At 39.0% G+C, this 26,338-nt stretch overlaps 1 protein-coding gene across 2 annotated transcripts in view; it reads right to left on the bottom strand.

The window, feature by feature from the left end:
- The window catches only part of NIBAN1 (niban apoptosis regulator 1), a 160,910-nt gene that overhangs the window by 89,389 nt on the left and 45,183 nt on the right, over positions 1–26,338 (bottom strand). For both annotated transcript variants that reach the window (XM_033437970.2, XM_004275226.3), the window contains exons 2-3: positions 5,978–6,108; positions 1,773–1,904 (exon numbers count right to left, since the gene is read on the bottom strand). In XM_033437970.2, coding sequence (XP_033293861.2) covers positions 1,773–1,904; positions 5,978–6,108 — 263 coding nt within the window. The remainder of the gene's footprint in view (positions 1–1,772; positions 1,905–5,977; positions 6,109–26,338) is intronic.

Below are 26,338 nucleotides of genomic sequence, written 5' to 3'. Positions count from 1 at the left end.
TGGCACACTGCATGGGCATTTTTCTTCCAAGTTTAAAAAGAAAATTGGTTATTACCAAATTCAGTGACTATATCTTAACAATCGGAACAAGTTCACCTGAAAATGATGAGCAAAGTAAAGAAAGCAATATAGTCCATAAATTGCAAGTTGAGGGAGCAAGCGTAAAAAAATGAAAAGGGGAAAAAAACCACCAAAATTTGATTTAAAATGAAACTTCCGTTAGTGCCGAATGTGGTGAAAACCTTAATAAGTACAAGAGTGAGTTCTATGAGTGTTTCCTCCACATTAGTTAGTTGTCATGCTGACAACTGCTCTATATTGGGCTCTGCCAGCACTTGGCCATATGCTAATGGGTTCAATGCATTCATGTCTTTAATCCTCACAACAACATTGTGATGAAGGAATCATGCTCACCATTTTACAGATGAGAAAACTGAGGCTCAAGGAGATTTATAACTTATGCAAGGACACACATCTGGTAACTGGTAAAGGTGTGATTCAAAGTGCATCATATTAACCATTAGGCTATACTGCCTCTTCTCAAGCTTCCCTGAGAGGACAGTATAACGGGCCGTATGAAATCTAAAGTGACTTGTTATTATTATCATTATTTGTACTGTATTGATCATTTGCTTCAGAGAGCAAATCAAATGTTGACTAAAATCCTAAAATAGATAAAGCAGAGAAGATACTGACTTAACAAATGTTGAAAAGAATAAGACTACCCAAGAAAGCACTCGAGTACTGCCTGGTAGGTGGTATAATAAGTTTGTATTATATTTTATTTCTATTTTCCATCAAAAATTGGAAGGAGACACATTATCTGTCAGCCTGAAGCCTCTTCCTAAAGGTTTAGCATCAGGGGTAATTACTCAGAGTATCTGCAGAGGATGTCCTGACTAGTTTTGAACTTAGAGTGAAGAGTGCAGAGTTTTAAATATGTTACTAACTTTAACCCATAAATAGTAACTATTCATTTCAAAGGGAGCTTGAGAATCTATGTAGACTGAATATGTGTACAGTATGAGATCTGGAAGGAATCAGTGGGATCATTCAGCCTCACACTCTAGTTTAATGGAGGCCTGACCTCAACTTTAGTTTTCCAAATTCTCTGTCCAATGTTCTTTCATTTACACCACATTACCTCCCTTGATGGGGAAAGAAATGGGAACCAATAAAAACTAAGGTCCTCTCAGGTGCTAGGCACTGTACATATGCTATCTCATCTCTCCACATTTTACAGACAAGGGAAAAAATGAGATAACCAGGAAAAAGCTAGTGAAAAAAATTCATACGTAGAAGTGAAATAAAGTAAGTGAAAAGTTCTGAATTTTTAGGAACCCATGCAAATCTAGTCACAATCTTAATAAATAATTCCTCTGCCACAGAGGTGGCTTAAGAGTGGGAAGACATGGAGACACAGAGCAGAGAGGGAGAGATATCAGGGAGGTGACTAAGACAGGCCTCGAGGCCCAGTGATCATAGGAAAGGCTCCCGCACTGGCCACTCAGTATAACCTTCTATCTTTACACTCACTTGCAATTACTTGTTCAAAGTCTACGTTGCCCACTAGACTGCAAGCACCTGTCTAATCTACAGTGATACGCCTAGAACCTACTATAACCCACAATAAATATCTGTTGACTGAAATGAATACCTGAATCTGTTAGTGCTCACTGAATCAGTCAGTCTCAAAGGAGAGGGCTTGTCAGTCAACCCAGCCAACATTTAAGAAAATTGCAAGAATCAGTGGTAACAAGGAAATGTCTTACCTCTTTGTTCTCATAGCTTTCCACAGCAAAGTCATTTTTAACCACAACATATCTCTCCTTCCATTTCTTTATGTCCTCAGCAAACTGTGATAGCTCTGCTTCATACAAAACAGTTCCAGGCTCCAATGGTGGCTTAAAGAAGATGAATGCAATTAACTGTCACAACAAAAGATAGCATATCATGCTACCACTAAGTCTATTCACAGTATTTCAAGGAATATTTTCAGAAACTATCTTGTGCTGAGATCCTGGGGAAATTGTTGCTTCCCCCCACCTCCCTACACATTTCCCTTTCCTACTTCTCCTGACCAAATGCAAATATTTGTCTTATTGATATTTTTGTGATTTGCATTCCCTTCATTATCCTACAAGAACAGAAGCATATGCTAGAAGGGATTATAGTAGCAAGGTTATGCCTTGCATACCTGTGGCACTTAATAAATCCTTGGTAAACTCTGTGGAAGAGAGGGAGTGAGGCAGTTAACTGTAAGTTGTGGACATCTATCCCAACACCCTGAATATACCTCAGGGTTAATTAAAACAGGGGAGTTAACAGGCTGTTCCCCTCTTTGTCAACCTTCAGGGGCTGCCTCAAGAGTCAGTGTTCAGTGGTTTCCCCAGATCCAAAGGTCTGGAAACCAAGGCTAAAAACACTTAACCCACCTTTGTGCTCTTCAAGGAGACTCTGTTTACTCTCTAACTAAAGAACAAGCAGGCAAGCCAGCAAACCTTCATTCTACCTCTTCCACTTAAAGGTCTAGGGATTTCTCGTTCATAACCCCGGCTAAAAGCCAAGTCATCACTGATTTCTCTCTTCTATTATTTGTGCTGTAGGGAAGTCTCTGTTAGATACCTAGTTAGGTCTTCTGTTGGGCTAACCGTGTAAGGGGTAATTCCCATCCTACCGCATGTATTATCTCAAAATATAGGAATGGGCCTCCTGTCTCTCACGTGTCACTGACTTTACACTGATGTTATTCAAACACTATAGTGCCTTTAAAACAATATTGTAAACCAACTATACTTCAATAAAAAAAAACCATAGTCCCTTTAGAAACTCATGCCTCCCCTTTCAAGCAAAATTTACATGAACCATACAGAGAAGAGTGATATGCTAATCTTTTTAAGAATCTGCTAAGGGTTGAAATAAATAGCCTTATAAATTCCAGGGCTTAATATTGAGGCAGATAATGAGGCACTCTCCTATATGGACTCATTAACACGTAAAAGAGGACCTCACTCTCCTCTTAAAATGAGACTGCAACCCTATATAAGCTGAACTTTATAGTTCTTAGGTACAGCATTTCTTAAACCTGGGCCACTTTTTTCTTTTATTTATTTATATTTATTTATTTATGGCTACATTGGGTCTTCATTGCTGTGCACGGGCTTTCTCTAGTTGCGGCGAGCGGGGGGGCAAGCGGGGACTACTCTTCGTTGCAGCGTGCGGGCTTCTCACTGCGGGGCACGGGCTCTAGGTGCACAGGCGTCAGTAGTTGTGGAATGCGGGCTTCCGTAGTTGTGGCTGACAGGCTCTAGAGCACAGGCTCAGTAGTTGTGGCGCACGGGCTTAGTTGCTCCGCGGCATGTGGGATGTTCCCGGACCAGGGCTCGAATCCATGTCCCCTGCATTGGCAGGCAGATTCTCAACCACTGCGCCACCAGGGAAGCCCAAACCTGGGCCACTTTGATCAACTGATACGCTTGTTAAAAATGCCGCCTCACCAACCATCCAGATAGTGGAGACTTGGTCAAACTGTGTCCCTGAGCAAGGACCCTGTGGAGCAGAGCAGCCCTCTGCAATCTACGCAGTGGACACGTAGGGCATGTAATATGAGGGGAAAACAAACTACTGTTTTTAAGCCAGTGAGATTTTGCTGTTGTCTTTTTACCATACCATTTATTACTGTATCCTGATCGGTTTAATCTTATTAATTTAAGTCCTTCATTATATTGGGTATTTTTTATTGTGGTAAAATACACATGAACACAGGATGCTTTTCCATTTATTTATGTGTTGTTTAATTTCTTTCAGCAACATTTTGTTTTCAGTGTACAATTCTTTCATCTACATGGTTAAGTTTATCCCTAAGTATTGTATTCTTTTTTTCCTTATGTTATTTTTTATTGTGGTAAAATAAATACACATGGCACAAAGTTTACCGTTTTAGCCATTTTTAAGTGTACAGTTCAGTGGCATTAATTATATTCACATTGTTGTGCAAACATCACCACTATCTATCTCCAGACCTTTTTATCACCACAAACTGAAATTCTGTGCCAATTAAATAATAACCCTCTATTTCCCTCACCCCCACTCCCTTGTTACTACTATTCTACTTTTTGTCTATATGAATTTGACTACTCTGGGAAATTCATGTAACAGGAGTCGTACAATATTTGTCAAAAAAAATGCAGCCTCGCCCTAGACTTATATACTATATACTATACTATACTGATACTATATCAGAATCTCTGGGGGTACAGACCAGAGGTTGCATTTTTATCAAACTCCCCAAATTTTGTCAATCCCTGTTTTATGGGGATGACAATCAGTTATCCCTACAAAGCCACGCTGCTGAATCTATCGGTCAACTTTCAGCAATACCTGACCTACTTATCACTTCTTCTTTCTTGAAACCCCTTCTTTACTTGACTCTGACACATTGCACTTTCCTGATTTTTTTTTTCCTACTCCACAGGCTATTTTTCTGTCAGTCCATCTTGCTGAATCTTTCTCCTTTTTCTGATCTCCAAATGTTGGAGGGGTCAGGACTTGGTCACGGAAGCTCTCCTTTTCTCTGTTTATACTTTCCCTTGATTATGTCCCACGACTTTAATACCAGTTATGAGCTAAGAACTCCCAAATTTCTATTCCCTAGCCTCAACCTCTCCACTGAGCTCCAAATCAGAGCATTCAACTACCTAGTCAGTATTTCCATGGGTGTATGTGAAATAAGTATCTTAAACATAATGTGGCCAAAAGTGAAATGATTCCCATCCACCTCTGACTCTTCTGAATAAAAGACAAGTCCATCTGCTTATTTGCTCAAGCTAAAAGCCAAGTCACCACTGATTTCTCTCTTCTTCTATTATCTCATACCCAACCCATCAACAAGTTCTGTCAGCTCTGACTTGGACTCTTCTCACAACTGTTTCCATCACCACCCTAGTCCAATTGGCCATCGTCCTTCTCTTGGACTGCTACAGTGTCTTCCTTGCCAGTTTCCAGTTTCTTCTCATGTCCCTCCCCATAGTCTCTTCTCTAGAGAAAGGCCAGAAAGATCACTTAAAATTATAAGTCACTCTGTATTCAATACCCTCCAATAACTTCCCATCACACTTAAAAACCTTTATTGTGGTCTATGGGCCTACACGATCTGGTCCCTATTTGTCACTCTGCATTCCTTTTTCAGCTCTCCTCCCTTGCTTATATGGCTCTCAGCACACTAGCCTTCCTGCTACGCTTCTGACTGCTGCAGGGTCTTTGCACTTCTGTTCCACGTGCCTGGAACACTCTTCCCACAGATATTCACACGCCTACTCTCTCATTTCACTCTAGTTTCTTCTCAGATGTCATCTCCACAGAAGGCTTCACTGACCACCTTCTCTGAAATGAGACTCCGGCTTTATTTTACTTTGTAGCATTTCTTATTACCTGATGTTCACTTGTTTATTTGTTTATTGTCTGTCTTCTATTTGAATATTAACAGGAAAGCAGAGAATTTGTCTTGTTCTCAAGTTCTTAGACTAGGGCCTGGCACATAGTGTCAATAAATATTTTTTTAGGTTGTGGATAATTATTATAATGGAGCAAAGGAGAGAGAATAAGTTACAGGTTTAGAAGATAAAATCACATTTGATCAATGACCAAAATAAAAACACCCATAGTATGAGGCACTGAAATTATGACTTTTTTTTTTTTACTGTACTTCACCACAGCAAGTCAGATTTCTGACGTCAAAGCATCAATGTGGGAAAACCATAGTGAAACTGAAATCGTGTTCGTTTTCTTTTTACGTGGATTACACCATCAACAAGAAATCATACGTTCTAACTTCCAGGCAAATAGTTTTTTGAGCATGAAATGACTGGAGAACAGATTTTTTAAACTGTCATTCAAATTATTGTTTATTTCAGAAATATTATGGGTTATAAACCATTCTTCAGTGGGAGAAATATGGAAACCAAATTCCATGGGTTACCTTGGTCTTCAAAAATTGTGATGTTAAATCTCTTTGCTGTTCTACTTCACTGCGTACATAATTGCAGAAAGCCACAGAGTACTGGCGACTGTAGTAGGGACTGAAGTTTTTGATAGCAGCCTCAGTTTTCCCTGGAAAAATATGAAAATTAGAATTTACAAATGTAGCATCTGTCTCCATAATTCTATATATACCCCTCTAGGCTCCCCACCACCTCTGCTTCCTAGGGATTTGTTATTAGCCCACATGCCCTGAGGACTTTGATACCTGCTGCCATGACTTCCTCCCCCTCTGGCATCGTCCTGAGAGACTTGGAGGTCCTTAAGGACCATCTATTCAGTAACCAACTTTCTTCATTTTACATTAACAACCCATTGCCATGACCATAAACTCAACCATCCTCCTAGTTCTTCTACAACCACCATTCTACCTCACCCTGTTCTCCACTTCAACTTGCTCTTCATTATCTTCTACCTCCAGTCATTCAACTTCTCCTACACAGCAATACAACAATAATCCCAGGGTTCACCATTTCAACTCTGCACACACATCACTCCATTTGTCTTCAGATCCTAAGGCACCACTTCTAGTCCTGCTGATCCACAGCCCTGGATAAAATCAACAAACTGTTTCTTCTAGTTCTGCTCCTACGTTTCTGGTTTTAAAATTTTTTTGTTTTATTTTATTTATTTATATATTTTTTGGCTGGGTTGGGTCTTGTTGCTGCATGCAGGCCTTCTCTAGTTGTGGCAAGCTGGGGCTACTCTTTGGTGCGGTGCATGGGCTTCTCATTGCAGTGGCTTCCATTGTTGCGGAGCATGGGCTCTAGGTGCGCAAGCGTCAGTAGTTGTGGCTTGCGAGCTCTAGAGCACAGGCTAAGTAGTTGTGGCGCACAGGCTTAGTTGCTCCACAGCATGTGGGATCTTCCTGGACCAGGGCTCAAACCTGTGTCCCCTGCAATGGCAGGCAGATTCTTAACCACTGCACCACCAGGGAAGTCCCTAAAATTTTTTATGATTCAGAGAATGATATAACTACCATGGGGTAGAGGTAAAAACTTTGGATTAAGAGTCTCAAGACCTAAATTCTGGTCCCAATTCTAGAAGACAGAGAAGTGAACCAGCTGTATGACCTCAGTTGTCACTCATTCTCTCTAGGCTCCAGCATCCTAACTGTAAAGGAAGATGCTCACTAGTCCACACTTTTCTTGGAATCTACGTGACAGTGAAATATAACCATACAAGTACAGCTGCCTCACAACTGTGACCAGCAACTACAATATGACCTCTTAGCACCAGAAGAAAATAAATCTGAGGAATAATCATGTGGGAGGAGCTAGAGGACTCGAGATGGAGGGAGAGGGAGAGTCAGGCACTGGAATACCCTTGAGCTTTTCCAACCTATGCTTAACTTTAGAAAGTAGGGAAATTGCAAAGGCAGGAAAGGAGAAGGAGAAATAGGGGAGAAAGGGCAAACGGGCATTCTGAAGCAGATGAGAAATTCGCACAATATTTCAAGGACTTGCCACAGAGTATACAAATAAATACAGGTCACACTGACTGTGCTTACAAGCTGTTAGTCCTTGGAATAAGATATTAGTTTGAGAAAAAATAAACCTGATATAACATTCCAAAATATTTTAAAATACTCTCATGTGAACTTGGCATAATTTTTGTTTTCAAATTTGATATTATAGTCAACAGAGAAATATTAAAATATAAGGACATAGCTACTTATAGCTCTGTATGGTTTTTTTTTTTTTTCCGCAGTACGCGGGCCTCTCACTGTTGTGGCCTCTCCCATTGCGGAGCACAGGCTCCGGATGCGCAGGCTCTGCAGCCATGGCTCACGGGCCCAGCCGCTCCGCGACATGTGGGATCTTCCCAGACTGGAGCACAAACCCGCGTCCCCTGCATCGGCAGGCAGACTCTCAACCACTGCGCCACCAGGGAAGCCCTGTATGTTATATTTTATATTTATATTTATTTATAGCTGTTTAGAGCTATTACACATGTAAAATTTCAAAAATAAGTGAAGGGTTCTAACCACATAGATCAAGATACTCAATATGAGAAACTTGAATCCATAGCTGCCGACTTCTATGCCTATGCAATCATTGCCCCAAACACCCACAGTGTATAAATACTCTCTATAAGGAAAATCCTTCTTCAGTTTAGGCATTTAGATCTCATAATACATATGAGGTAAAGGGGAATTCTTGCTTATTCCCTCAATAAAATGACATTTTCTGGTTGCATTTATGAGCTTTAATAATTATTACTTGTAAGGTGCTTTGATACCCACTAATAATAGGTTCTGTAGAAATGCAAATAAAAGTTCCTATAATTTGAATCAGGTATACTTTTGCTTGCTTTGTGAGTTTATGGTATTACTATTAATCAGTATTTGCATAATACTTTAATATACTCAGGCTTTATGTGTCTAATTGGTTATTATTTTTTTAGCTTTTATACAGTGCATAAGGAATAAAATTCTATATACTTGTCTATAATTTTCTTGTATAGGCGTGGGACATCTTTGAGAATCCCCACAATGAGAATGGTCTCACCTCACTGAAACATATAAATGATTAACAAAATTTGCCCTTAAGATCCAAGTAACCACTATTTAGTCTAGCAGGAGAGCAGCCAGTTAATTTCTGATTAATTTTTGCACTCTTGCAAGCAATTGGATTTAAATAAAAGGAGGTGGATGTCATTTTATGATGAGCTCTACAAAGCCTTGAAACCTGACATCCTGCCACATCACCAAGCCCCCTCAAGGATGCCCTGCTTATACTGAGATGCTACAATGCCACCACCCCCTCCCAATGTATGAAAAAAATGTTTCTGTGATTTGAATATCTGCACATACTATCAGCACAGCATCCACCAGGGAGCGTTTATAAAAAAGAGATTACAGCTTCCTAAGGGAATTAACCTAAAGACTGGTTCAAAATGTAAATAAAACAGCTAACAACATCACAAGTTCTAAGAGGAAAAGAACCTAAAGCAATTCCCAAAATGTATCTAGATTTTAGATCAAGCTGATCTAAACCCAAATAAAGGAATGCCCAGTGTAGGGATCTTGACAATTTGAGAAAAGCCTGGTGTTGGGGCAAAATACCACTGTAGTTAGGAGGATGGACTCTGGAGTCAGACAGACATGGGCTGACTCTAGAGTCCCATCTCTGCTACTTACTAGTAGAGGGACTTCACACCAGTTACTTTCCCTCATATAAAATGAAGCCAACAAGAGTAGCAATCTCATGGATTAAGATGTTATATTATTCAATCATAAAAAAGAAAGAAATACTGCCATTAGCAGCAACGTGGCTGGAACTGGAGAGTATTATTCTTAGTGAAATGTCAGGCTGACAAATACTGTATGACATCACTTATATGTGGAATCTAAAAAGTAATACAAATGAATGTATATGCAAAACAGAAAGACTCACAGATATAGAAAACAAACTTGTGGTTACCAAAGGGGAGAGGGAAGGGGAAAGGACAAATTAGGGGTATGGTAATAACAGATACAAACTACTATATATACAATAGATAAGCAACAAGGATATACTGTACAGAAGAGGGAATTATACCCATTATCTTATAATAACCTATAATGGAATATAATCTGCAAAAATATTGAATCACTTTGCTATACACCTAAAACTAACACAGTATTTTAAATCAACTATACTTCAATTAGAAAAAAAGAGTAGCAATCTCATAGTGCTGTCTTTTTTTTTTTTTTTTAAGTGGTACGCAGGTCTCTCACTGTTGTGGCCTCTCCCTTTGCGGAGCACAGGCTCCGTCAGGATGCGCAGGCTCGGCGGCCGTGGCCCACGGGCCCAGCCGTTCCGCGGCATGTGGGATCTTCCCGGACTGTGGCACGAACCCTTGTCCCCTGCATCGGCAGGCGGACTCTCAACCACTGCGCCACCAGGGGAGCCCTCATAGTGCTGTCTTAATTACATGAAACAACACAGTAAAATAAAAGTGCTCAGCACTGCATTTGGCACATAGAAAGTTTTTGGTAATCCCTAGTAATTAAATTGATGATGAAACACCCAAGCCAACCACCCAGGGAAGGTCCTTAAACTAAACTGAGGAATCAAGGAGAAGCCAAAAGCAAGTTGTCTATTGTAACTCTTTAACTGGGGCCATCCTGCCCTGCTGCATACAGAACAGCCGTCCTACTCACTGCAAGCTCAAGACAAACATAACCTACATTTTCACAGATGTTTTAGGAATGCTTACCAGCACGTAAGAGGCCCTCAGTGCAACCTGACTTAAAACCAACTAAATCAAACATTAGCCTTAATGAGTCAAAGTGAAAAGCGAGTTAGTAGCTGTGTTACATTGAGCTCCTCTCTCCAAGCCTCAATTTTTTTATACTGAAGTATAGTCGATTTATAGTGTTGTGTTAATTACTGCTGTACAGCAAAGTGATTCAGTTATACGTATATATACATTCTTTTTTTTATATTTTCCATTATGGTTTATCATAAGAGATTGAACATAGTTCTCTGTGCCATACAGTAGGAACTTGCTGCTTAATCATTCCACATATAAAAGCCTACATCTGCTAACCCCAACCTCCCACTCCATCCCTCCCCTAATCCCCTCCCCCTTGGTAACCATCAGCCTGTTCTCTATGTCTGTGATTCTCTTTCTGTTTCACAGATAAGTTCATTTGTGCCATATTTTAGATTCCGCCTGTTAGTGATATCTGTGGTATTTGTCTTTCTCCGTCTGACTTATTTCACTTAGTATGATAATCTCTAGTTGCATCCATGTTGCTGTTGCTGCAAATAGCATTATTTCATTCTTTTTTATGGCTGAGTAATATTCCACTGTCTATATGTACCACATCTTCTTTATCCATTCATCTGTCAATGGGCATTTAGGTTGTTTCCATGTCTTGGCTATTGTGAATAGTGCTGCTATGAACATAAGGGTGCATGCATCTTTCTGAATTATAGTTTTGTCCAGATATATGCCCAGGAGTGGGATTGCTGGATCATATGGTAATTCCATTGTTAGTTTTCTGAGGAGCCTCCACACCGTTTTCCACAGTGGCTGCACCAACTTACATTCCCACCAACAGTGTAGAGGGTCCCCTTTTCTCCACACCCTCTCCAGCATTTGTTAATTGTAGACTTTTTGATGATGGCCATTCTGACTGGTGTGAAGTGATACCTCATTGTAGTTTTGATTGCATTTCTCTAATAATTAGTGGTGTTGAGCATCTTTTCATGTGCCTATTGGCCATCTGTATGTCTTCTTTGGAGAAATGTCTATTTAGATCTTCTGCCCATTTTTGGATAGGGTTGCTTCATTTTTTTGTTGTTGAGTTGTATGAGCTGTTTGTATATTTTGGAAATTAATCCCTTGTCAGTTGCATCATTTGCTAATATTTGCTCCCATTCTGTAGGTTGTCTTTTTGTTTTGTTTATGGTTTCCTTTGCTGTGCAAAAGCTTGTAAGTTTGATTAGGTCCCATTTGTTTATTTTTGGTTTTATTTCTATTGCCTTTGGAGACTGACCTAAGAAAACATTGGTACTATTTATGTCAGGGAATGTTTTGTCTATGTACTCTTCTAGGAGTTTTATGGTGTCATGTCTTATGTTTAAGTCGCTAAGTCATTTTGAGTTTATATTTGTTTATAGTGAGGAGAGGGTGTGTTCTAACTTCACTGATTTAAATGTGGCTGCCCAATTTTCCCAACACCACTTGCTGAGGAAATGGTCTTTTCTCCATTGTATATTCTTGCCTCCTTTGTCGAAGAATAATTGACCATAGGTGTGTGGGTTTATTTCTGGGCTCTCTATACTGTCCCATTGATCTATATGTCTGTTTTTGTGCCAGTACCATGCTGTTTTGATTACTGCAGCTTTGTAGTATTGTCTGAAGTTTGGGAGGGTTATGCCTCCTGCTTTGTTCTTTTTTTTTCAGGATTGCTTTGGCGATTCTAGGTCTTTTATGGTTTCATATGGATTTTAGGATTATCTGTTCTAGCTCTGTGAAAAATGTCTGAGCCTTAATTTTGTCACCTGTAAAATGGGGATTATAAGACACCCATTTTCATAGCGTTTTGCGAAGATTCAATAGGATATTCTACAGGTTAAAAAGTACCTATAGCAGTGTCAGACACTTTAGTTACTCCATAAATTTTGACTATTATTACTATTATTTAATATTCCACCATGACAGCATTCAAATAAGTGGATCACCCCACAGGCACCACACAAAATAACTTCAGCTTAAACCAGCTTGTTTCCACAGTTTCCAAGATGCTTGAGTATTGAATTGCCACTATTTAGTATAATATTCCCTTTCCTAAATTGTCTGTAAAACACAGTGCCAGGTCTTTCTCTAAAAGGAAGTTACTCAATAATATAAAGACTAGAACCACAAAGGGCTTCTTCTGCATTTTCTTACCCAAGCATTTTTGGCACAGGCATATTTCCTCTAATCCTACTCAATTACTGCAGCATACTATGCTGGGTGTGGTGCTGCTACCATTTACTTGACCAGGCTGCTCTCAACACCCTTCAGGGTGATCATCACTAATGTTAAAAGAAGCCTCCATGACAGGTCTGTCTGCAACACTTAGCTTCAGTTCAACTCTGTAAAAATAAGAAAAGTATCTTCTGGACCTCTTAAAACCATTTGAATTCATACAGACTCCAAAACTCAGCACTATTATTTGATTCCTTTTCCCTCGCTCCCATATTCAGTCATCAGGTATTGTCACTTCTACAATATTTCTTGAATCCATCTTCTTTTCCCCATCCCAACCCCCATGCCTTCAATCAAGTCTTTATTATCTTGAAACAACACTGTAAAAGTCTCTTAATCTGCCCTATCTCAGAAACACAGCGGAGCAACTATGCAAAACAAAACATAGCAAACAAACCAGAAAAACCTTTCTAGCTCTCAGTTCTAAAAGAGGAACAAAAAAGTCAAAGCCAGAGTGGGAGGGGGCAGTGCCACTGCTGATACATAAATCCTGGAGGATTATGGGAGAAAGACAAAGCTTGGTCTGTGTTGCAAAGGCAGATTCTAGAAAGTGGCCAGAGCGAGTCCAGAGTTGATGGAGCAGAACAGGACAGGCTGAATCCTATCTGGCCACCATGGTTCCACTCAAGAGAAAGCTGACACGAATTATCAAGGCCCAGATGTTAGACTGGGGAACTGGCCTTCAGAACCAAGTCTTGCCATTAATGCTCCCAGGAAACTCTTTTGAAATACCTCATAGTCGTAGAACCATAATCCTCTGCATCCCGGCCCGACAAGTTTCATTTGACATGTTGTTGCAAGATCACATTAATTCCTTTGTAAAAACCTTCAACGTTCCCCACTGCCTAGAAAAGTAACCACTTAGCCTGACACCAAAGGCCCTGTGATCTGGCTCCCACTATCTTTTATTTCTCACCTCTCTACTCAGACTAACCCTCCTCGTCCCCTGTACATGGCCATGATTTCTCCCTCCTTTAAAGTCCAGGTGGCAATCCCAACCCAAGAAGAAGACTTTGGGGCTCTCCCCAGCTGGAAACACTCACCTTCTTTTGTATTCTCCCAAAACTGCACCACTTTTGCTACAGCTGTTTAAATATAGCTTATCTCTCCTCCAGGGGTATAGTGTATTTATGTACTCAGCAAATATTTGTTGAATGAATGAGAGAATGACTAAGTAAATATTTAAGAGTAAAGCAAAGTACAGTGCATCACAATCATGAAGCCCATGCTAGTACCCCAAGAAAGGAGAAAGGTCCAGTTCTCAGCCTGACTATTTATTATTAAAACTATGCACTCTCACAGCACAATTCTTTTGTTTAAAAAAAATATCTGACTCTCACAGGTTAACTCCGTTTAAGCTTTTAGATGAATTTTGTCCCTGAAATGATAGGTGGGGAATTATTTACAAACAAAAGCTTTTCTTGGTTTGTTTGTTTTTCTTGACCAGTTTGTAGACATGGGAAATATAAAAGGGCCTAGGTAAAACTTATATAAAGTCTGAAGAACCTGACAGATATGTATATTTTCTCATTCTAGAAGGTTGTTTGTCAATATTCCAGTCCTTCAGTAACTTATCTCAATTCTACACTTTATCAATAGTTTTCTTCCTTGAAAGATACTGTTTCTAGTGGATTATTCCTAGTTCCTTCATTGTTCCCAGGGTCAAAACAATTATGGCATATTAAAAAATCTTCTCCAAAATATTCAGATTCTATGCTGTTTCAATCACTTTTAGAAATGTAGCTCATAAGTACAGCAAGATATAAAAAATCCAAGCACTATTTTTGCTATATATCCTTATCTTTTTTCAATTATTTTTTAAATAGTTGAGATTATTACATTTTGTATCCAGTTTTATTTACTTCACACTTCACCTTTGGTTTTTCCTATGATACTACAAAAAACAAAAAATTACATTTTTCAGATGTTACATTTCTATTGTTACTATGAAGGAGAAAAATACAGAAATTAAAAAAAAAATAGGTTCCTTTTAATGAAGTGGCTGTTTCCTGAAAACTGAGGCAAATTCACACATGAGAAGAGGGTTAACTAGGCCTTTGGCACACTATCCTTTTGTTTTTTTAACATCTTAATTGGAGTATAATTGCTTTACGATGTTGTGTTAGTTTCTGCTTTATAACAAAGTGAATCAGCTATACATATACATATATCCCCATATCTCCTCCCTCTTGCATCTCCCTCCCACCCTCCCTATCCCACCCCTCTAGGTGGTCACAAAGCACCAAGCTGATCTCCCTGTGCTATGTGACTGCTTCCCACTAGCTATCTATTTTACATTTGGTAGTGTGTATATGTCCATGCCACTCTCTCACTTCGTCCCAGCTTACCCTTCCCCCTCCCCGTGTCCTCAAGTCCATTCTCTACATCTGCATCTTTATTCCTGTCCTGCCCCTAGGTTCATCAGAACCACTTTTTTTTAGATTCCATATATATGTGTTAGCATACGGTACTTGTTTTTCTGTTTCTGACTTACTTCACTCTGTATGACAGACTCAAGGTCCATCCTGGCACAATATCTTAAAACCTTTCTAGGTTTCAGGTGAAGATTAATTTGGGAGAATGACAGAAGTAGCTCTGAAAATAAAATATTTTTAATATTTATAAAAGTATAATAATATCCACTATTGTTTATTTTCCCCAGAGTTTCTCAGATTATAAAAGTTTAAAAGTCCTGATGAGTTATAACATCAGCTTTAGTTTCAGGTTTCTAAGCACCATCACTTTGCACCTTAGGGTGGAGATATCAGAAATTCCAATTCACAATACAAAGGTGCAAAAATGTAATTACACAAAATACTGCCCAAGGGCTCTCTCTTTCTTCTAGTAAATGCCTGAGAGAATGGGGATAAATTGGATTCTCCATAATTGAACTAAATGATGTTTTATTTTTTAAAGCACATTTATTATTGGTGCTTGAGTGACAGGTTTTCTTAACAGACTCTACTACAAAAATTCTTCATGGGCAGCACTGATGCCAGCAGGTCCCTGTATCCTAGCTGGCAGAAACTCCACTTTGAGTTAAAAATGAGACATATAAACCAACTAAAGTTCTCTGTGATTTACTTCAGATATTAATCCACAGAAGAGAAGCACACACTTAGGCTCCCAAGAGCTTCTATTTAATATATCAGAGTCATGCCAGGACCCTACCCGGACTCAGAAAGCATCTGGATAGAAAGCAGATATACTTAGGAACAAACAATAAAACAGTTTCCTTGTTTCCAAAACTTACACTCATAGAAATCCTAAGCTCTGAGTGTACTTGCCCTTGGACTGTTAGAGACCCTCATTTTTTTCCAATCCCTATTCTAAAAGCAGGCACATTATCTTTAATATAGCCACAAAGCTTAGCCCGTTAAGGCATTCAGGGAGTCCACATGTACTTACAGATGCTACGTAAGGGGCCAGGCACCAGCTCCAGTTGGTGAGGCAGAAGCAAAAATAGTGTTTTCTACAAATGATCACAGCCACTGAAATGAACTAAGGTTCCCATCTGCACTACATATTTAGTAGAACAATACTTTGACAGGTTAATATAAGAGAAATGGGAGGAGCTATCTATGGGGGGAAAAACACACTACCATATTATATTACAATCCTCACTACCTTGACTCTAAGGAAAAATAAAAATCCTACTGTGGTCAGCTATTCAAGAGAACAGATTTTTAGAACTTGTAGGACCTTAAGTCTGGTTTCCTCTTTTTTAGGGGAAGAAACCAACTGCAGTGTTAGAAAAATACATATGCCTGTACTTTCATGCACACATTTTTCTTTAGCCATAATTAGATGGAAGCTAACTTTAAATTTTCTTCCATTTCATTTGGGAAAAGTGCTTGGAAATTTTCAAGATTATTTTGCCATTACTTCACAGCATGCCTCCAATTTCCTCATGACACATTTGATGAGAATAAATCATGTTTATTTTGCTACTTCTCTAAATTGTCTAATTTCCCCTAAGGAAGTTGCTGATTGGCTGTCTTTTTTTATTTTTAAAAAAAGGAGAGGGAAGAGTGTGAAAAAGAAAATTAAACCAATCTGATACAGCTACTTTTTCAGAAAGCATCACAAGAACTATGAATTTAGGAAGAATACTAATATTTTGCCCATTAAACAATCTTTTTTGGTTTTGAAGAAAATATAAAACTGAAATGCAGAAACTGAAAAAATGAAATCCCCTTTGCTCTTTTTGAGTCTAATTATGGTTATTAAAGTTTTTGCACATATTTTATCAGAGGCTCTCAGATTATTCCAAAATCCTGAAGATAATCTTTGCTTTGAGATTGCAGCCATGCAAATGAATACAACATGCACATTAATAGAAGTCAGGCCATATTTAAATGAAGCAACAAGCTTAGGAATGTTACTAAGTGATTCTCCTTCCAACATAATAGGTTCTCTGGTGTCTCCTTCAGATTCTCTTTTATTTTCCTAACTATGCCCTTTCTTTTTTCTTATTTTATTCCACTTTTCTTCTTTCTGCACAGAAGTATGTTTGTCTGAAATGCTTTCTGTTACAGTTTTTACTTCTTCTCTTCAAGAATTTATGCTATTGGGCTTCCCTGGTGGCGCAGTGGTTGAGAGTCTGCCTGCCGATGCAGGGGACACGGGTTCGTGCCCCGGTCCGGGAAGATCCCACATGCCGCGGAGCGGCTGGGCCCGTGAGCCATGGCCGCTGAGCTTGCACTCCGCAACGGGAGAGGCCACAACAGTGAGAGGCCCACGTACGGCAAAAAAAAAAAAAAAGAATTTATGCTATTAATGCAAAAAAAAAAAAAAGAAAAAATTCAAGAAAACTATGTTTGGGACCCAGATACGCTTGTGCTTTGTTAGTCTGGGGAGACAGGTAACAATAAGAAGGAGTGGACTTTGCTATAAAATGAAAGGTAGCATTGCTAGGTTTGGGAAAGTCCAGGAAAACTTCATGAACTAGTCAACATTTCTGCAGGCCAGCTAACTTTCTGAAACCATTTACAAGGCAGATAAAGTACTCATTAGGGAAAATTATTTTAGCATGATCTAACTTATCCTCACACAAATTTCAGAACTGCCAAAATGGTTCTGACCCCTGTCCACTTGATTCAGTCAGGCACTGAGTCCTCTGAATACAATTTTCTTGATGATAACTCAAACACCTTCAACTTTGCTTTTTTTGACAACCTAATGACAGCCAGCCAGTATATCAGTTAATCACTAAATTTAAAAATTCTTGAGTAATGTACGCTAGTGAAAAATTAACTAAAAGCTATTGTATGTGATGCTCTAAAAACAGAAACAGAAAAACCCCACCAAAAACCCCACCAGTACTATCTAAATAGTACCAGGTTATTTAAAGTCACACATTTTTACTGTGGGAATTGCTCTTCTATAAAGTGAATTCGCATGGCGCTTAATAGATGTGCTAGGACCTCATACGATTAGCTCTGCTTGGAGTCCAAGCCTCACAGGTAATTCATTTACTCTAAACTAGCATTATATGCACCAAGGGGGTTAAATATGAAGTAGAACTTTAAATAACTGAGACTACCTTCCACAATAGCCGTACAAAAGCAACTTGAGTCCATCTGGACAGTAGCACAGACATGCCAATGTCAGTCACATTCCAACTTCCATATATTGATGAAAAGACCAAAGATTACAGACTTCTAGAGCTGGATGGGATCATAAGGGTCATTTCCAACCTTTTCCTATTTTCAGAACAAGAAATTAATTGGCCCATGGTCACAAAACTAGTTAGTAATAGAACATTTATGAAAATTTTTAAAGATCATTGTCAATGTTTTTAACAAAGTTTTTCTCTCTACTAAGACTAAATGATTTTTATGGAGGAATTCAAGCATTCCCTTTTTATTAATGGAGGAATGTAAGTACTCTTTCGTAATAAAAACCACATTGTCAAGAAGCCTTGTGAAATGATCTTAAATTTAGGTAGAAAGATGTTGTTATGTTTAATCTTATGTGTCCACTTTAGTGGGCCATGAGATGCCCAGATATATGCTCAAACGTTATTCAGGAGGGTGTCTTTGAGGGTGTTTCTGGATGAGGTTAGTATCTGAATAGGTAAACTGAGTAATGAATATTGTCCTCCCCAATGTGGGTGGACCTTATCCAATCAGTTAAAGGCCTAAATAGAACAAAAAGGCTGCGTAAGAGGGAATTTCCTCCTGCCTGACGTTTGAGCTGGGACATTTGTCTTTGCTGGCCCCTGGACTTAGACTGAAACAGCTCCTCCTGGATCTCTAGGCTGCCAGCTTTCAAACTGGAGCTACAACATCAGCTCTTCTGGGTGTCCACTTTGCTGCCCTCAGATCTTGGGACTCATTAGTCTCCAGAATTGTGTGAGTCGATTCCTTATTTAAAACATCTCTCCTGTCTCTCTCTCTCTCTCACCCTAATACAGATATAATCAATTGAAATACATTATTGAATCCTCACAAAAGTCTCAATTTATTTCATTAAATGTATATTAAATTGTTGGGTCAACAAGTTAAAAGTAATGAAAATGTCTAGGGCTTCAATGTAATGAGCTCTAAATTTTTCAGTAGAATCTGCAAGCCAGTGTGTTTCAGAATACTCTCTGAAACACATGGAATCTGTATTTAAAACATTCCACTAAGTGATTTATGAAGGACAGTAAAAGCATTTGGCTCAGCTTCATCCAATTGGCAGAGGTTGCCAGCAAGAAGGCAGAGACCCAGCAAAGCTCTGGTTACAGGGGGAACAAGCTGACCTTATCTGAGTACCCCTTAATCTCATTCAGGTGTTCCAATTAAGTGGTATCACTGTCTCAAAGCTGCAGTCTCTATTGGCTAATGCCATAAAACTCCCTGGGAAATACACTAATTAGGTAGATTTTCTTATCTGCTGATTAAGAATCTGTTTTGCACCAAATCAAGGTTGAAACTTACTATGGACCAACCCCATCATCTGTAGGATATTCAAAATGTCTTTAACAAAGTTCCTCTCATCTCTTCTCTATATTCTACTTTATCTGAGACAAGAGATGAGGTATGTTGAATCACAGACCACTAATAACAAGGGTTTTGTATATGTGTATATTTCAATTATGAACCATTTCAACATAATGAACAATAAAGTGAGTAACATATATTCCCACTATCCATCTAAATAAATTTTACCATTACACCATATTTACCTCAAAAAAATTTTAAACAAAACACTACAGCTAGAGCAAAACAAATGCCGTATGCTAAGACATATATGTGCAATCTAAAAAAAAAAGTTCTGATGAACCTAGTGGCAGGGCAGGGACAAAGATGCAGACATAGAGGATGGACTTGAGGACATGGGGGTTGGGGGGGAGGGTAAGCTGGGACGAAGTGAGAGAGTAGCACTGACATATATACTCTACCAAATGTAAAATAGCTAGTGGGAAGCAGCCGCATAGCACAGGGAGATCAGCTCGGTGCTTTGTGACCACCTAGAGGCATGGGATAGGGAGGGTGGGAGGGAGGCTCAAGAGGGAGGGGATATGGGGATATATGTATACATATAGCTGATTCACTTTGTTATACAGCAGAAACTAACACACCATTTTAAAGCAATTATACTCCAATAAAGATGTAAAATAAAAAGAGCATCAAGGATTGCCAGCAGCCACCAGAAGCTACAAAATGGCAAGGAAGGATTCTTCCCCAGAGCCTTCAAAGATCATAGCCCTACTGACACCTTGACTTTGGACTTCTAGCCTTCAGAACTGTAAGAGAATAAATTTCTGCTGTTGTATGACAAAAAAAAAGAAGAAAGAAAAGGCAGGAGAGTCATAAAGTGCTTCCAGTAAAAGTAGAACATATGTCCAAGTACCTTATTAATTAACCAGAGTAGAGAAATTGGGTATTATCTATAGAGGGATATAAAATGAAGTGAAGGCATTTCTTTCTAACTCTTAAGACAGGGCATATTTGACCATATTTCCATGTTGATGAGAAAGATCCACAATGAGAATGCCTGCAAATACATCCTTGCAACAGTAGTACACATTTTTCACAGTCTATGAAACATATATTTCACTGTGTCTTCAGTGAAATAAATTTTAAAAATTTAAGAGGTAAAAAGGGGTATGCTGGGCTTCCCTGGTGGCGCAGTGGTTGAGAGTCCGCCTGCCAATGCAGGGGACATGGGTTTGTGCCCCGGTCCGGGAAGATCCCACATGCCTCGGAGCGGCTAGGCCCGTGAGCCATGGCCGCTGAGCCTGCGCGTCCGAAGCCTGTGCTCGCAACGGGAGAGGCCACAGCAGTGAGAGGCCCGCGTACCGCAAAAAAAAAAAAAAAAAAAAGGGGGGGCTATGCTAATGACCTTACTTTGCAATTACTTCATTGCCCATGCATCTGAAAATATATGTAGATCTTTTAGCCATTTACTTTATCTCAAATTATCTGAGTCCTTTGATTTACACAGTAGGATCAGAGAATTTTTACTCCTGATTTTGATTGCAGTCTTTCAAACAAAGAATTGGCATTTTTTAACAAAGTGTCTCTTTGCCTTTTCGTTATTTTAAGTATGTATAGATGTACTTGAGGAGAAATAAGAGTGTATATAATTTTGTGTGGTCAAATTTATAAATCAGTCATACTGTGTTCTGTCAAAAAAATACTAGGATCAGGGATTTATAAACTGAATTTTAATTGAATACCTAATACACAGTAAATGCTATAATGAATACACTTGATAATTTAAGCAACTTTACCTATGGTTTTTATTTATCTTTTTGAAATTTGGTACAGTTGTCAAAATATTACATCTTGAAATAAATCAGTAACCCTGAAAAACAAACAAACAAACAAACACTACAGCTACATTTTTAGCCCCCTTTACCCTGCCTCACAACACTACTGGGCACCACTATACTCAAAGTGATGTTTATTCCTTTAAGGCATTTTAGACTCTTACAAACATGCGTAGGTATCCATATGAAACTAATAGCATTGTTATGCATATTTTCAAACTCGATTCTACCTGTCATTCTGCAGCTTGTTTTCTTCACCCATATTATGGCAGATAGATAGACATCATATGTCATATACATATATATAAGGTATTTAATTCTAGCTTATTCATTTTAACTGCTATCTATACTTCTAACATATACTACAATGTATCTCCTTGTTGATGGACCTCTCACTTGTTTCCTCTTGCTTTGCTCTTATAATCAATGCTGGTGTGAATATTTACAGTGCAAATACACAAGAGTTTCTCTAGCGTTGAGTGTAGAATTCTGGAGCCAAATGTGAGCATCTTTACCTGACTTGGTATTGCCAAATTTCTCTCCAAAGTGACTGTGGAATTCATATCCCACCAGCTGAGTACAAGAGTTTCCTCCTTGCACGTCATTAGAAACTCTAGGTATTGTCCCACTACACATCTTTGTCTATTTTGATATGTGAAAAAATGGTGCTTTAATTTACATTTATCAGATTACTAGTGAGTTGAGCATCTTTTCATACATTTATTGGTCATTCAGGTTTCTTATTCTGTGAGTTCACACCCTCTCTCCATATGTATTCTTACTGATGTGCAGGCATTGTTTATCAATTTTAGGTGTGAATCCTTCTCAGATATAAACATTGCAGTTGTTTTTTCCCAGTCTGTGGCTTGCCTTTTCCCATTGATTATAGTGTTGAACAAAAGTTTTAAAGTTTAATGAAGTCAAATTTAACTATCCTATCCTCTCTGGTTTGTAATTTTAGGGTCTGGTTTAAGAAATCCTTCCTTACTATTTTCTTTGTAAGGATGTTTTCCTATATTTTCTTCTAAAAGTGCTTTAGCATTAAGCTTTTACAACCTGGAATTAATTTTTGTGTAGAATATGATTTAGGAATCCATACTTTCCCTACAGATAACTAATTATTCCAGCACTATTTATTGAATAGTCCACATTTCTCCCAATATGTATAACCACAAATGATATGTATCAAGCTCCCATACATATCATGGGCTGTTTTTGCACCCTCTACTCTGATCCATTTGTCTATTGTCTATCCCTGTATCATTAGGCTAAAGAGTAATTGCATTTTACACTTGCAATTGCCTTTCCAATTCAATCCGATAAATAATTAGCTCCTTTTATGCTTAAGGTCCTTCCCAGGTACTACAACTGTTAAAGCCAAGTAAGAGTCCATGAGGTCAAGGAGCAGACAGCCTAGAAAAGAGAAATAAGTTGTATTCAAGCGACTATGACATAAGGAAGACTATGAGAAGCATTAAAAGAAAAGCATCAAAAACAGGGTTTCTGCCTTCATAAAGGAGGGATGTTTGACTGGACCATTTAAGAGTTTTTAGGTTTTTGGTGAGTGGAGTGGAGATGATGAGATTATCAGCTATGAACTTTGCACTCCCTTTGACATTATATGGAGTTCTAGGGCTTCTACTGTTGTACAACTAGATATCTCCCAAAATGAGATCCTTGAGCCTGGAGTGCCCCATAGAAGGGATCCTTGTTCTACCCTCCTAAGTGCAGAATGTATGACAGCCAGGTGCTTATGAGAGTGTGTAGGAAGAGCTAAAATAATGTTCAAAGAACTATACGAGCGCTAAGAAAATAATAATAGTTAGCATCCTAAACCCTTTATGTTATTAACTTATCTAATACACCTATTTTACAGGTGAGAACATTAAAGCAGAGAAGAAATGCTTATAGTTTGGGCAAAAGTAGAAATTGAATTGCTTTGAATCTTGCACATCTCAGAAATAGCAGAATTCTGAGCATCAAAGGAACAATTCATGTGGAACCTGGCAAAGTGCCTGGTACATTATAAGCCCTCAATAATTCGTAGCAAATATTTGAAAAAGTGCCATTAAAAAAATTGTGGAATGGCCCTTCTAGTCCCTATTGAGAATCACTGACCTTGAATGATTTCTTTTTTATCTTTCATTCATTTTATTTTTAATTGTGTTTATTTTATTACATAGGTAATATTCATACAGTTCAAAAATAAAAGTAATATAAAAAGATATACTTTGAGATATCTTCCTCCCACCCCATCCTTGTCCATTCCATTTCCACCTGTCTCTTAAATGCAATCACTTTTATTAGTTTCTTATATATCTTTCCTGTGTGTGTGTGTCTGTGTGTGTGTGTGTATATATATCTATTCTGATTTTTACCTACGTATTATGCAAAGGTTAGCATATTTATACACTGCTTTGAAACTTGCTTTTTCATTTAACAGCATATCCTGAAGACTTTTCAATATCAATACACAGAAAGTGTCCTCATTCCTTTTTTTAACTTTTGCATGGTATTCCATTATATGGATAAACCAGTTATTTAATTTGATGATTCTTGAAGTGTGGGCCCTAGACCAGCCTTATCAACATCACTTAGAAACTTGTTAGACATGCAAATTCTCAGGCCCAGCCCCAGACCTACTGAATCAGAAACTCAAGGGGTGAGGCCCAGCAAACTGTGTTTCAGCAAGTCCTACAAGTGATTCTGATACACAGTGAAGTTCAGAACCATCGGTCTATTCAGTCCTCTACTGATGGATACTTGGACAGTTTCCTCTGTCTAGTGTAAGCAATGTGGTAATGAATCATCTTATATGTGTCTTTTGTACCTGTGCAAGAATGTACATTAAAATGTACACTGTACAGTCTCACAAAAGAAGAGTGGTAAATGGTAGGTATATGTAACTAACACTGTTTTTATACTTCCTTATTACAATTTAGGTGCATCCATTTCTTTTCTATACATTGCAGATTCTTGTAGGCCAGCCTGGAAACCAAACAGTTATAAGTTGTTTCTACAGGAAAAGGCCTTCCTAAATCCAAATCACTGACTTATAATTGAAACATTTGGAGTACATGAAGGACTATCTAGATATGAGAAGAGAAACCGTTACTTCCACTTTGCAAAAGGGAAACACTTTAAAAGGAGGTTCTCTCTTGAACAAGATGAACTTCTGTGGTTGACTGAATGTAGATCAGAGGTGGACGCCTCCTGTGGATGCAAACTTGACTTACTGTGTAATCAGATCAGTGGCTGTCATCTGTCCGCAGTCCCCCAAATAGGTCACCATTTGAGGTTAACACCAAGCACTCAGAGGGCTCATTTGGTTTCAGAACTAAGGCCCTAAATGAGAGACTTCTGGGGTTTCAGACACAGCTGAAGAAAGCTGGCTCAGTCTCAGCACTGAGCAGATCCTCAAGCCTTTCCCTTGGGCGGATTCTCCTGAACAAGGCTGGACTTACGGTGGCCAAAAATTCTGTTTCAGAGAGGTGTGCATCCAAATACCCATTAAGATGGTTCCACCACTTATTCATTATATGGCCACAGGCAAGTTACTTTATCTCTAGGGCAGTGTCATTTAATAGAAATTTCTGCTACGATGAAGATGTCCTACATCTGTTCTACGTAGTATGGTAGCTACTAGTCACATGAGACTACTGATTATTTGAAATGTGGCTAGTGTGACTGAGAAACTGAGTAATATTTCAGTTACCTGTAGTTACCTTTAATTTGAATAACCATGGCTAGTGGCTACCAAGAGTACTGCAGCTCTAGAAAATCTTCATGTCTTCATTTCAAAATGGGGATTAAAAACCACCCATCTCAGGGGCTTCCCTGGTGGCGCAGTGGTTGCGAGTCCGCCTGCCAATTCAGGGGACACGGGTTTGTGCCCCGGTCCGGGAAGATCCCACATGCCGCGGAGCGGCTGGGCCCGTGAGCCATGGCCGCTGAGCCTGCGCATCCGGAGCCTGTGCTCCGCAACCAGAGAGGCTACAACAGTGAGAGGCCCACATACCGCAAAAAAAAAAACAAAAAAAAACAAAAAAAAACAAAAAAACACCACCCATCTCAGTGTTTTCCTTCATCTTTCTGCTCATAAGATTCTCCTAGGCTGCCTGATTAAAACAACAACAAACAAACAGAAAATTCCATTTCCTACATCAGACCTACTGAATTGGAATGTACTCAAGAAAGGCTAGAGATCCTGTACCTTCAATATCTTCTTCCAGTTGATTCTTATGATCAGACGAGTTTGGTATTTAATAATAGCATTATAATGAAGAGTAGATATGGATGCCTGCACAGTACACATCCCAGAGAGAGAAGAATCTGGTTCTGGAGAAGTCAGTTTGTTGTATAAACACATGTGCTCACTAATATCTAAAGTACTGAAGGGGATCAGAATATGCAACAAAAAAATATGCTACTTTGACATAAGGATTATTTTGAGCTGAAAGCAGTTAAGAAGCAGCAAACACAGAAAGAGCTCTTTTCCCTTCCCCTATCCATCTAAAAGCAGGACACAAATTTCCCTTTGTGAATGTGTTCCCCTTCGCATCTCCCATACAAGAGGGAGAAAACAACCATTAACACTGGAGAAAGAAAGTTAGCACCAAAATGGGTCTGTACAAACAAACCTTACTAAGATAAACCTTGGGACTTCCCTGGTGGCGCAGTGGTTAAGAATCTGCCTGCCAATGCAGGAAACAGGGGTTCAAGCCCTGGTCCGGGAAGATCCCACATGCCGTGGAGCAACCAAGCCCATGCACCACAACTACTGAGCCTGCACTCTAGAGCCCACATGGCTCAACTATTGAAGCTGGCGCACCGCAACGAAGAGGGCAATGAGAAGCCCGCGCACTGCAACGAAGAGTAGCCCCTGCTCGCTGCAACTAGAGAAAACCCGTGTCCAGCAACAAAGATCCAACGTAGCCAAAGAGAAAAAAAATTATAAAAAATAAAATAAACCTTAACTTTCATTATTTTCCCCCATATATTTACCTTCCCACAATTTACTGCCCTAGAAGCCCAAATCCCTTTTCCTTTGTCTTGTCACTTCTCCACAAA

The sequence above is a fragment of the Orcinus orca genome, chromosome 1, assembly GCF_937001465.1.
Source record: "Orcinus orca chromosome 1, mOrcOrc1.1, whole genome shotgun sequence".
NCBI classification, from domain to species: Eukaryota; Metazoa; Chordata; class Mammalia; order Artiodactyla; family Delphinidae; genus Orcinus; species Orcinus orca.
This window is presented reverse-complemented; position numbering and strand designations above follow the sequence as displayed.